We start from the raw sequence: 13,981 nt of genomic DNA on the forward strand, positions 1-13,981 counted from the left end.
GTGAGGATTCACATTACATGTTAAATTACTTATTGTTAATTAAAAGCAGGAGAGCTGGTACACAAAGGTCTGACGTTCCTGCACTGTTCCTCTTATGTTCCTTTTAAAATACATTAAATTAAAGCTAAAAGTCTTTGGAATCACAAATACATTATTTTATTTCTCACCCATTTTGATGGAGGACGGACACAGATCAGACTGAGATCTTACTGGTTAACACATTCAGATTCAGTTTGAATAACTTCATTAACTAAATTCCCTAAATTTAAAACTGAATCCCTGAAGATTACCCAGTAAAATCACATGGTTCAACACTCTTCTTTGTGAATTCTGATTGTGTCATTTTATTTTGATCCTAATCAAACATTTATTCCTAATACAGGAACTTTGTGTGACAAAATCCATCTGCTAATGAACCATTACAGTTTGGTGCATAGAGACTAGCAAGGTCTTAAAGCTGCTACAATTACATGTTTCCTTTTCATCTATTTCCCCTTTTCCCTGAACTCTCCCTTTATTGCTTTTCTAATATCCTATTATTTCCTAACATATTGCTTTTTCTCCACCCCAGGTCCTTGGAGCTGTTCTTTGCCACCAATCAGAATAACAGAGGCGGTGAGCACATAAACGACAAATCTCCTCGTCTCTGCCGCAAGTTCTCCTCTCCTCCTCCTCTATCCATATCGTCCCACACCTCTTCCCCTGTCAGAACACGAAAGCTTTCCCTCCACTCCCCCATCACTGCCAGGGTTGGAGGCCTTGATCTGACCAGTCCTCTGTCAAACTCCACGGTCAACCATAACACTTCCCAGTCTGCTGCCAGTAGCCCCACATCTGCCCAGACCCCCCAGACGCCTCAGACTCCGACTCCAACTGCCTCCTCTTCTCCTCCTCCATCTTCCACCTCTCCCCCACCCAACAACTCCAAATCACCGCAGGACCAAGTACCCCCCACTCCTTCTTCCCCGGACCAGAATCCCTGTCCGAGCGCAGAGGGGGAGGAGGTGCCGCGGATCGACCCTTTCTGTGGAAAACTGCGCCGGAGCATCCGCAGAGGTACAGTACGTTATAATTCCTGCACAAATACCGTGTAAAAACATATATGGGTAATGTCCAGAACATTAGGGCTGGGTTTAGTCAAAATGTGTCCATACTGTCATGTTTCAATTCACTGTGTGCCTGCAAGTTCAAAATGTAAACATATATATTTATTATCTACTGTGGAAACCTTCTAGCCATGTTCTGTAAGTATATAAGCTCTATAGTGAAATGACTGTAAATTTAAGTATAAAGCTTTATTGGATGAAATACCACTTGCTGAAATAATTATTAAGAGCTGGAGGTCACTCATCAAATGGCACAGTGTGAAGTGTTCCCTATAAGAGTAGAGCAGGCGCCTGGTGGGACGTCATTATCTCCTTTCATTTGTGTGCTTGAGTCAGCTAAACCTACTACAAGTACAGTATCGGATCTTCTGAAAATGGTGTTGAAACAGCTATTTCCGACTGAAGAGATAGTGTTAGGGCATCTGAAGCAGCATAGCAAGAACAAGCTGCAGTTAGACACACATATTGTGCGTGTGTGTGTGTGTGTGTGTGTGTGTGTGTGTGTGTGTGTGCGCGCAAGAGTGTGTTCATGTGTTACAGCTGTTAACTGCTGTCAAGGAGCAGAGTTGACATTAATACCAGTCACTCTCACCTCCGAGTGTTTCTCAGTTTCTTTAGCACCTCATCACTTATAAGGTGTTTATATGTTTTGATGTACATACAGTTATTTGCATATTTTGTCTGCCCTCTCGCTTGGCCTTTCTCTTTCACAGACGCATTAGCAGTGTGAAATTCTTAGCATACATTGACGAGTCATCAGGTGAAACATCTCAGTTTGAAAGAGTCAGTCTCTATCTTTCTATCATTTTTATCTAGATGAAGTTTGTTTGAATGGAACAACAGATTTATCTCCAAAACAAAAGATCAGGATGCATAAGCAGGAACAGTCACATCTCAGGAAGGCTCCAGGCACTCCGGTACTGAAAATGGACAGGTGACTAATTAAAGGGAAACCCTGAGTAAATTAGTACAGAGATGAATAATGGCTGTACATCAGTCATGAGGGGGGTCACTGAATGTAGACTAAACATATTCTATGCCATGGCCAACAGATCTAAATCCAAGTGTACACCTGTGGGAGACTGTTGATCAATTTGTCAAACAGCATTGTCCTCAGCCTGACAATCAATAACAAAGGCAACCAAAGCTGTTCTGGAGGCTTGTGTTGCTCAACATTTCCTATCTATCTATCTATCTATCTATCTATCTATCGGTCTGTCGGTCTGTCGGTCTGTCGGTCTGTCGGTCGGTCTGTCTGTCTGTCTGTCTGTCTGTCTGTCTGTCTGTCTGTCTGTCTGTCTGTCGGTCTGTCGGTCTGTCGGTCTGTCGGTCTGTCGGTCTGTCTCTGAAGTGCACATCCAGAAGTTAGTATGTATTTGAGTTTAACAAAATTGAAGGAAGTCTGAGTGGACATTTGCCAAATGAATCCAATATCAAAAACAGACATGTTCCATTTTCATTTGTTCTCAATTCCTCAGTCACATAAAAGCATTTGACTGCATGTCGTACTGTGTATGATTGTGTATATGACCAATAAAATAAAGTAAAAAAACAGTCAAATACAGTTCTCCTCCCATAGGGCAACAGCCACACACCCCCACCATAGCCATCATCATCACCACCTCATTATTGTTCTTGTCATTCTCCTCTCTCTCGTTTAGCTGTGCTGGAATCAGTGTCACTGGAGAAAATCATCCCGGAGTCTCCTCAGAGCAGTGAAGCAGGAGACATGTCTCCATGTCGCTCCCCTTCCACACCTCGACACCTCCGCTACAGACAGCCTGGAGGTAAGACTGTGTGTGTGTGTGTGGTTTACGACTCATAATTAGACCACAATGCCACAGTCAGAGGCCTCTGCAGTGGGCAGTGCAGTGCCCACTAAGTGCATTGTGCAGAGCCAGAGTCAGGCAAAGATCCCCAACCCTGGAGGCTGACATCTTTAGTGCAGCAGTATAATACCAAACTCAACACTAGACCAGGGCATAAATGGGCCCAGTGTGTTCGTGAGGGTGTGTAAAAGTTTCTTGGGATGGTTTTCCATGAAGTGGACCCAGTTAAATAGACTGTTTGAACACTAAAGAGAGTGGATCCTGTATGTAGGGCAGCTGCAGAGGCAACATGATGATGGTGATGGTGTGTTTAGTGGTAAAGGTGATATGATCACAGATTTATAAAGACGATGTTAGGCACCTGCAGTGTGTGTATGACAATATGACAGTGTTGATAAGGACAAAAACACAGTAATGTGCTGGTTCCAATAATCGGTTTTTATAGGTCTTCTACATGAATGATGAGGCAAACAGTTTTGTCCATGCATATAAACTTTTATGAATATTTCACTTAAGATTTTCAAGCAAATATATCATATATCAGCCATGTTATTATCAATGAGGTGAATAAAACTGAAACTGTGGTTACTATGAAAATATATGAATAATCAATTATTAATACAAATGGATGTTTTATTTTCTTGTCATTTCAATCATGTTTCTTTATTATCAAAAGAAAATAAATTTTTATTGATTTTATTTTATTGATTCTTTTGCCTAGAAGCTCTCAGTGGTAAAAATATTGACAGCACTGTTGGTTTTGACGATTGTTTGTGTGTCTGCAGTTCAGTCAGGGGAGAACTCCCGCTGCTCAGTCTCTCCTGCCTCAGCCTTTGCTATTGCTACAGCTGCAGCAGGACATGGTACACCACCAGGTACACACACACACACACACACACACACACACTAATCAGACATACTGCAAATCTTCAGAATAAAGTTGTGAGTTGTTCAGAGTGAATGGAAGTAAGCTGTGGTCTGTAATTATAGCTGAAGTAACATGGCTGCTACACAAGTGACTCTAATACACAAAATAGTCGACAGTAGAGTGTTAGAGTATTCATTAATCAGTTAATTTGAAAGATTATATTTAATTTACTTAATTTAAAAACTTTTCAGCCACTGATGAATCTTGTTTTTTTTGGTAATTGCAGTAAAGTCCCAGATCATCAATGTAAGTTTAATATTTATCACACACGAATCTCTCTGGCTCTCTTTTTTTCTTTTTTAATTTTACTTTTCACTCCAGTGTTTACTAACTCTGAAAAAACTTGTGACAAAGAGTTCATCATCCGCCGAGCTGCAACTAACAGAGTCCTCAACGTGCTGCGCCACTGGGTCTCCAAACACTCACAGGTCTGTCTGCACCCACGGGTGTCGGTTTGTGTGGTGTCCCCTGTTTTGCTGGCGTGATCGAGCCTGCGGTCTCATTAAAGCAGGTGTCTGAAGCTTCTCTCTCTGCTCTGATGCTCTCACTTGAGCACGTAAACAGCCTCATGCACATAGACACACGCAGCATTTTGTTGCTATGTCAGTTGGACAAACAGCTCAGCAGCCTCAGTCCACCTACAGCTTCTGCTTAACAGCTAGTGTTGCCTCTAATGAACGAAATATCAAGGTAATTGCCTGACTCCCTGTGTAGAGGTCCTTCCAGTCTGACTGCATCGATCTGTTTTATGTGTTTTTCTTCAATAATACAAATCGTTGTGATGACAGGCCAGCTTTAGCCTGCTTATTAACACACAGGCCAGCACAAACACACACACATATACACCCACTCACATTTTTGTTTTGGACACCATAAAAAGACGGAGCTTGTTAAAGCCGACCTTTGAACAGGAGTTAAATTGGGGTGGGAGGGACAGGGAAATTCAGGAGGAGAAGAAAGTGCAAAGACTGGAAGAAATGAGGAGATTCAGGAAGAACAGCATGATAATTGGTCAGATTTGGGCAGACAAGAAGACATAATCACCAGAGGACTATGGTCTCTGTCTTGTACTTCTATTTAAGGCGATATGACAACATATATACATGAAACGGCATTAAATCGAACCATCATACAGTATATTTTACCATTGTTTTATATTGTGTGGTGGCTGTTTGTTTAGTTTGCTTTACTTTTACCTACATAATTACTGCAGTACAACTTCTTGTGCAGTGTGGGTGAAGTAAAACCATTGGGACAGCTTGTGCAATGTGGTCTGCTTTACTGAGCAGCAGAACAGTTGGACAACACAGCGCTGACAGTAAAAATAATACATCCACAGTATTAGAATGTATCAGTGTGCTAGTCTATAAATAAAATATTCAGATAGCACAGAACTATGCAGTTCCTCCATTTAAGCTGAAAAACACAAATGGACAAAATTACCATCATCAAGTAAACAAAGTTAAATATCCCCATAAACAACATTAACCTAAGGTACAAAATAAATTACTTTCTCAACCAATCAATTGTCACAAAGAATATAAATATCTAAATGAAACTTTAAAATTTCAATGATCAATTTAAGCGTTAAAGATATTTTGATTAGCTTCTGTGTCAATGTGGTTTTAGGATTTAGATCAGAATTAGGTTTGGGTCAGCGTTTGGATACTACCTAGTAGTGAAACCCAAGCTAAAGTTTATTTGTGTGTGTGTGTGCTCAGGACTTTGAGATGAATGGGGAGCTGAAGATGTCGGTGATCTGTCTCTTGGAGGAGGTGCTCAGAGATCCAGACCTTCTGCCCCAGGAGAGAAAAGCTACGGCCAACATACTAAGGTGAAGCACACGCACAAATAGACACGTAAATATGCAACCACACAAACATGTAACACACATAACAAACATCTAAATATGATGTTTTAAAGCTTAAATGTCTTGCCTTTATGATTAAAATATCATAAAACACCCCCTTATTATTACTATATTCTAATATTTCTACTCCTCTGTGTCTCCTAGTGCCCTTTCTCAGGATGAGCAAGAAGATGCCCAACTGAGGATAGAGGACATTTTGCAGATGGTAGGCTCATAAAATCTCCAAATAACTTTTTTGGTTAGAGTCAGTGAACATATCTTTTTTGTTTTTAGGATTTATTACTCTGTTGGCTCAGATCATTTCCAGTATAAAATGAGCAATACTACATTTTACTGCATAATGTAAATCTTTTGTTATTGCACACTCACTGACTACTACAGTTTTTAATTTGAATTTGAATTTTTATGTTATTCGCTATGGGATGACTTGGGTTTATGAAACTGGCCTCCCTAGTGTACTTAAACCTTGTTACACCCCTCCCCCCCACGTGCTTTAATTTCCTTGTTATCTCCCTTTACCAGCTCAAAGAAATGAAAACAGGAGTCCCGAGTAATCCTGGTTAGTTGTCTGGGATTAATAATGACTGGGATTCACAGACACATATTGTCTTTGTAAGATGTGGAAAATCCTTTGTCAGTGCACTGTGTCCTATCATGCAGACGGGATGGGTAGATACACTCCCTGCTGACTGTGACGGCCTCCAAGAAACTGTCAACTGCCTTAAAACAGATTCATAACATCAAGTCTACCAGTTAGACATTTAAATGTTTTTATTTTATTATAGGCGTGTTTATTATTATATTTCTTATTTGTGTTATGGTGTAAAAATGTGTTTTCATATGACTCTGTATATGTGTGTGTGTGTGTGTGTGTGTGTATGTTCATATGTCCATGTGTGTGTTTTTAGGCGGACTGTCCAAAGGCAGAGTGTTTTGAGTCGCTCTCTGCGATGGAGCTGGCTGAGCAGATCACTCTGCTGGATCACATCGTCTTCAGGAGCATTCCTTATGAGTCAGTGTCCTCATAATCCTCTCACCCTGTGATCTGCATCAGGCCAAAAAGAACTGAATCACTTTTATAGATGCTGCTTATTGTGTGATCATGGCATTGCATTTCAACATTACAACCCAAATGTATTTTTGTTTTATTTGAAAACGCTCGATTTGCTTAGTATGAATTGACTTGTATCATATTGGCATCACTGTGTAGTAAACTGCAGATGTGGGGAAGGTTTGGATTCGATGTATTTCACTAATATTTTTTCCATTCTGTAGCATTAATTTACTCCAATTCATATGTTGTGGGATTATTATGCTTTGTTTTAGTGAGAGTGTCTCATTTGGATTTATGACATGTCTGTTCTTTTATCAGAGAGTTCCTGGGCCAGGGTTGGATGAAGATTGATAAGACAGAAAGGACGCCCTACATTATGAAGACCAGTCAGCACTTCAATGATGTAAGTTCCTTCATTGTCTTTGAGCACCTTTTTCTTCCTGACTCTTTTCATAAATATCCAGCATGTGTCGTATTTATTTATTTCTTTTGAAGATGAGTAACCTGGTGGCATCACAGATTATGACCCATACTGATGTGGGCTCGAGGGCCAACTCCATAGAGAAGTGGGTTGCGGTGGCTGACATCTGTCGCTGTCTTAACAACTACAACGGGGTCTTGGAGATCACATCTGCACTAAATCGTAGTGCCATCTACCGTCTGAAGAAGACCTGGGCTAAAGTCAGCAAACAGGTGGAAATATTCTCTGTATAATAAGATCTCAAATCTGTGTCCTACTGGTAGAACTGATGTCAGCAGAGAGTTCAGAGAAAGGCATTTAGTATTTAGTTCATAGTAATATGTTTAAATTATTTTGTATGCATGTATGTGTTCGTCATCTCGTCCAGACTAAAGCCTTGATGGACAAACTGCAGAAAACTGTGTCTTCTGAGGGAAGATTTAAAAATCTGAGGGAGACCCTGAAAAAGTGAGACTTTCCATGTTTTCATTCATCCTCACAGTTTGAGACCATTATGTCCTGCACATTGTTCCTTCACGCATCACACTTTTCTGTCTTTCTGCAGCTGCAACCCTCCATGTGTGCCATATCTGGGAATGTATCTAACGGACCTGGCCTTCATTGAAGAGGGAACGCCAAATTTCACTGAGGAAGGTCTTGTTAACTTCTCCAAAATGAGGATGGTAGGCATGTAAATACATGAAAAATACAAAAAGGAAATGCATTACAGCTGCGCATGTACAGTCTCCACCTGTCAAATTAAACTCCTGTTTTCTGACTAGATATCCCACATCATCAGAGAGATCCGACAGTTCCAGCAGACTCCGTACAGGATAGAGCATCAAGCCAAGGTACTTTTCTGCAAACGCTTTGTAATAGGAAGTGCTTTATATTTCTCAAGAGCTTCACCAAAGCTGCCCTGATATCACTGAAATTACAGTACATTTAAAGGATGATAAATTACAAATTCTTTATTATATCCCAAATCTTATTCAGGTTCAAGTCTCAACTGGGGATTTAAAAATAATACCTTTTTTATGTTTTCCATCCAGGTGACCCAGTACCTTCTGGATAAGACCCTGATCATGGATGAGGACACGCTCTATGATCTCTCGCTAAAGATTGAGCCCAGGCTGCCTGCCTGAGATGCATTTGTTTGTGGCCAGTGGGAGCCTGTAAAAACTGGACCCCCCAAGGGCAACCCGCCCATATAATCGCATCAATCAGGAGGAAACTGGGAAGTATTGAGAGCAACATGGAAATAAGAGACTGATATAAGGGATATCTTGAGAGTTCAGTTTGAGGACAGTGGAGAAGTTTGAGAGTTTTAAAAGAGACTGATGAGTAGAGAATCTTTTTCTTCAAGAGAATAAAGGCAAGGAGCTTGGCTGCATTGTGTGAGGGTTTTGAGAAAATGACATGTCGCTATGTGTGCTCATTCCTCGGTGGAGAGTGTGATGCACCTGATATCGCACATCCTCAGACAGCCTGAGAATGGAGGAAAGACTGGCAGCATGGAGTGAATGCATGAAATACAATGGGTATAACAGAGATGTAGCATATACAGATAGCGCGGCAGAAAGACGTCAGAGCTTGTGTGTCTGTGCTATTGTCTTTGTTCTGTTGCCTGTTGCCATGTCTGTGGAGCAAGAGCCTCCGAAATGCTTTCTGTCATGATGACAACTGAATAACATTTGCATGATTTCAGCTTGGGATGTAACTGTCTAAATGGCCTTCAACCTGACCCCTGACCCCCCGACCCCCGACCCATAGCTTAGCTTACTTCACTCTTACCAGAGTGACTCTCTAAGCCACTATGCATCTGAAAGAAAGACACTAAAATGAAACACAGAAATAATTAAAAATAGAACCATTTGCTGTATTTTGATCAAGTGGCTGATTTTTCAATTGATGAAACAATTGTATATTTGTCTTTAGTCGACCTTTGTCTAAAGACTTCCCATGAAAATGGAGGACTCTTTTTTTTTTTTTTTTTTTTTTTTAAAAATGAATGATACAAAATTAAAAACTTTATCAGTGCCTTCCACTAGTGTAGGTCAATTTCCCTGGAATTTCTAATTTGCAAGCTACAAGCTTTATATAAATGATACGTACAAATCTTAAGAGTTCCTGAAAATTTGAGCTGCAGTTTTTCGGAAAACAGGTGGTGTAGACTAAATGGTAGCATGTCAGTGTGAACTCAGCAAAGTAACTGCAGCATTAGTGCGTCAGTAAATATCGCCCTCTAGTGTTTAAACATTGTTATGACCTTTACTGATCCAAAGCTTTTGTGACATTTATGTGCAATTTAATTTTTTGGGCTTTTACAAAGTGTCAGATCCTGACGTGTGTAATCAGGTCCCAGTGTGTGACTCTAAGTTGTCCATGTGGGCTGGGACAGTCTTTGCACTGAGATGTAGCTTGCTTGAGTGATAGTATGATCATTATTTGCCATGCTATTTATATAATCAGATACTGTATTTATACTATTTGTATATAGTGACTCCATACATATCATAAAATTAATGAAGAAATATTTTGAATTGCTATATGGTGGATATTTATTTTATTGTTGTTTTTTTGTTTTTTTTGTCTCCTCTGCTTTTATGTTGACTTCTAATTTTGCATCCCAGTCTCCTGTATTGCAAGAAAAATTTTAAGGTTAAAAAATGTAGCATTTAAATATTCTGAATTTGTTTTCTGTATTGCTGATGATGAGCATAGTTCTCCTGCATGCACGAAACAGCTGCATGTTGTGCATGTCTGACTGGATGCAACCTGTACCTCCCCCCTCTGCTTCTCTATATTAATATTGTCTCTGTACTGTAGCTGTCAGGAGGCTTCGTTAAAAGGTATAAAAACAATATTTTTTCCATTAGGTCTGGCACGTTCGTCTCTTAGTGTACCTCACAAAGTCAAGCATAGTCTTTGGGCCATTATGTATTGTTATGCAGACCTCAGTGAAAACAGAGATTTCCTCATAAACAATAACCTTGTTCCAGATTGATTAGAGGAAATCTTTTCAGGCTTTGCTTCTGGGAAAATTTGTCCTTTGCGCTGCGTCGATAATTCTGTGTCTGTTTTACATACGAGCTTGGGAATACAGGATGCTATGTTTGTATTGTAATATTATTTTGTGTATTTGTGTGTTTATTTATTTGTTTTCTATTTCCACTTGTAGGTGCAGGGGAAATAAATTCAACATGCCTTATGTGTTTGTGCATTTTCTTGGACTGTGTAATAACTTCAGTTATATTAAGTTACTTTGCTTCTGCTTCCTCCAGCAAGAACAGGCCTTTGTTGTACGTCCCCGTGTCAGTTGTTTTGCATGTGCGATGGTGCATCAAGACGTGCATCACATTCCATCTATGATACTGGATTAAACGCTGCAAAACTCTGGGTGACATAAGAAGAATTAACTTTGCATGTCACAGTTATTAACCCAGCAGAATCCAAGGACAGGCTACACAAAGGCATGTACACATGTTTTAAATGAAGACAAAATCCTCTTCAACAGGTGTTACTGAAATCTGGGCTTTTATCTTGTGCTGAGGTCTAACAATGAACACGCTTCCTTTTCTTTAGGATTCATCAACCCACTTGTACACAATCACTGACAAAGACCAGAGCTGTATTTTAAACCGGACTTTCTTGAGGTGTCAAATATGACACTGCTTTTGAAATTCTGAATAATTCTTTGTTTAGATTTTGCAAGTTACACATAAAGCCGCCCATCCTGCCACCCTGTGGTCATCAGTGACATTGCCTCTTTTTGCATCAGTTCAGGTAAAACCTGTGATTGAATCTGTTCCGTGTCTTAACTATTTCAGGCCTACAAGTGAAACTATAGCATGTGCAAAGTGTAATAAATGCACGATGATTTGATGAAGGAAGAGATTTCACTGGATTTTTTTTAAAATTTCATGGCTAGGTATGCATTCTGCCAGAGATATCCAACCTACCAGCTACAGTATATTACCAAAATGAAGTACAAAGATGAGAAGGAGAAGAAGTGACATCGCTATTTGTGTTTATTGCAGGAAATAATTGAAGGTGTGAGAAACAGTGAGACGGGCTAGACAGAGACAAAGGAAGTGAGTGAGAAAAGTGTCCTGGTGTGAATCTCAGACAAGTTGTACAAGGTGACAAAATCATTATTCAAAGTGTTGCCAAGTTGTTACTTTGGGATCTGTCTGTTTTTAGTGCAGACAAACTGTCTCTGATGTCAGTATTTGTCTCTCAGTAGGGGGTTAACTCCAAAGTGGCTTGTGTGTTATGAGGGACAGATGGATGGCAGTCAGCCGAGGTTTGTCACAGCATCATGAGTGTTACTTCTCAGCCCTTTCCAGTCAAAGACAGCAACCCACAGGCTTAGTGAAAATTAGTAACACTGGATTTGCACTATTGGAAAAAATGTTTAGTCAGTGATGAATATCTTGTTACCACAGCTAAAACAATAAGCATGTTTCTGTGGTGTTGTACAGCCTTGGGAATCTTTTCTCCACACCCTTCATGGTGTGATTGAAATGGACTTAGGATACAAACCTACACTCAAAACACGTGTGAAATACTGGCACAGTATAAGGAAGTGGATATTTTCTAAGCACAGTTTATTGTATATTGCTTTAGACAGATAAGGTGACCATGACCTACGTGTTGATCAGTTACCTACCCTCCTTTTGCATACCCAAATTAAACTAGCTAATACTACTTACATTTTAAGGGTTATGTTGATGAGCTCGGTATCATTGGAAAAGAAACACTTTCTAGTTTATTGTGACTATTCAAACACAGTTTCTACAGTTTCGGGCCCACAGTTGGGCCCAGGGTAGGTATGACCTACACTAGTATGTGTACACAATGTATTTTGTCCTCCAGCTGTTAAAGAAACATGTTTTTAGGTTCCACAATATTAAAAGCAACAGCTTAAGACGGCCTGGATAGGTTTAAGACTAATGAGTTATCACAGGTGTCATGTGTGAAGAAGTGCATATGATATAAAATGATAAAACCAAACAGTGTGTTTGTATGTACTGTGTATGTTTGTGGTGTGTGTGTGTGTGTGTGTGCATGTGTGAAGAGCAAGGCAGACATGCTGACTGACAGTAGAAAGAGGATTTTCAGATCTGTTGCCCATGAGAGGCTAATCCTGGGCCAGTGTCCCTCATCTCGCTCTCTCTCATCTCCTCTGATCTTGTCGCAGTTCTTCATTCTGCTCTTACTCTGCAGATCGAGCCTCTCTGGACTGAGCTGCAGGACACACACCTGCCGTCCTTCTCTCTTCAGCTAAACTCAGGTGAGTGATGGGTTCTTCTTCATAAATCCCCATTCATCACTTTTCCTTTGCTCATCTGTGTTTCCTTCCTGTCTGCATACATACTACAGGTGCAGAAGCTCTTGCATTAATGGTGCAAACTGACCCTTTAAAACTGTAAATATCATCCACAGGGGCATCATCTTATCTTTGAAAATGCATTTATATACAGTTACATTGTTGAGAGCATATGTAGAAAGATCTAATTAGAATTTCATAGATTTTGAATGTTTTGAATTGCCTGTAAAATAATAAAGCTTTGTTTCACAGCATGCAACAACATGCAACAACAGACTTCCATCGTTACATCAGCTATCTGAAGCTGGTTTTGTGCTCAGGAACATTTACTCTATGTGTACTCTATGTCCTGCACAGCAGCCACTTGCATTAGAGCTTCTTAGTCTGCCAGATATTAACAGGGACCAGCCACCTGTTGCCAGTGTCTTCAGTTTTCTGTTTATGAAAGCAGTAAACCTCAGTTATAAAAATCTCTCCAAACAAAACCCATTCAGATTTACAAAACATAATTTGTAGCATGTCTTTCCTTGTGTCCTGAAAGGTCAACATGTACAGGTGCCTCTTCTCATTACTAGCTTTCCTCACTTAATCATTAGTCTCTGAATCCCTGTAATCCTACATTTTCCACTCTCTTTACTCTTTAACTCCTCCCCTTGGACCTTAATCTGACCTTTAAACTCACTCCTTCATTTGGTTTCATCTGTCCTCTCTCCTCTCTCCACCCACACACACGCTTCTTCTCTGTTTTCTTCCTTTCGCTCTTGTGCAAGTTCAGCTGACCAGCCCAGTGTCAGAAAGGATGATATGTTGTCCTGGGCTGATTCCAGCTCTGAGCTGGTTCTCCAGCCATCCAACCTCACCATCTGCTAGGAGCAATACTGTGTTTGCATGTGTCAAGGGTGACCCATAGTTTAACACACGTACACGATGAAGTAAGAAAGAGCAATGCCACTGTGGCCACTGACAAACATATATTAAATATCTCTCTGTGTCCAATCACAAATCATCTGATCGCCTCAGCTGGTGACCAATCAGACGCCTTCTTTCTGCTTCTAGAATAATCTCCTCACACAGACTGCAGGTGTATCTGTTACTTAAGCGTTTGATAGCTTAATGCAATTAGTGGTCTGGCTAAGTGTCTATTTGTAAAGTTGTGTTTTCATTCGTCTTCATGTGAATGTTGATTACTCTCAAATAGATTACTAAGCAGTACGATGTATTATGTAAAAAGAATTGAAAGCATCATAGAGGTGTTTCTGCTGTGAAGTTCAGGCTTGGTCGGACTAATACCTCGACATGCTGCAGCGTACTGCACATAAACAACAACTGACATTTATAACTCTATTGGAGACCACGACAATTACCTCATTTAGTCCGGACATTTACAATTTGGCATCTTGTA

At 40.2% G+C, this 13,981-nt stretch overlaps 1 protein-coding gene across 4 annotated transcripts in view; it reads left to right on the forward strand.

Moving 5' to 3' along the window:
• rasgrf2b (Ras protein-specific guanine nucleotide-releasing factor 2b) overlaps positions 1-8,440 on the forward strand; it is a 29,708-nt gene extending 21,268 nt beyond the window's left edge. For 3 of the 4 annotated variants that reach the window (XM_026322138.1, XM_026322139.1, XM_026322141.1), the window contains 13 exons: positions 572-1,056; positions 2,768-2,893; positions 3,721-3,810; positions 4,185-4,291; positions 5,585-5,697; positions 5,878-5,938; positions 6,642-6,745; positions 7,106-7,190; positions 7,283-7,480; positions 7,636-7,715; positions 7,813-7,930; positions 8,030-8,098; positions 8,300-8,440. In XM_026322138.1, coding sequence (XP_026177923.1) covers positions 572-1,056; positions 2,768-2,893; positions 3,721-3,810; positions 4,185-4,291; positions 5,585-5,697; positions 5,878-5,938; positions 6,642-6,745; positions 7,106-7,190; positions 7,283-7,480; positions 7,636-7,715; positions 7,813-7,930; positions 8,030-8,098; positions 8,300-8,392 — 1,729 coding nt within the window. In that variant the 3' untranslated portion in view covers positions 8,393-8,440. The remainder of the gene's footprint in view (positions 1-571; positions 1,057-2,767; positions 2,894-3,720; positions 3,811-4,184; positions 4,292-5,584; positions 5,698-5,877; positions 5,939-6,641; positions 6,746-7,105; positions 7,191-7,282; positions 7,481-7,635; positions 7,716-7,812; positions 7,931-8,029; positions 8,099-8,299) is intronic. The other variant, XM_026322140.1, reaches the window with a different exon arrangement.
• The last annotated feature ends 5,541 nt before the right edge of the window (positions 8,441-13,981 follow it).

The sequence above is a fragment of the Mastacembelus armatus genome, chromosome 9 (genome assembly GCF_900324485.2).
Source record: "Mastacembelus armatus chromosome 9, fMasArm1.2, whole genome shotgun sequence".
NCBI classification, from domain to species: Eukaryota; Metazoa; Chordata; class Actinopteri; order Synbranchiformes; family Mastacembelidae; genus Mastacembelus; species Mastacembelus armatus.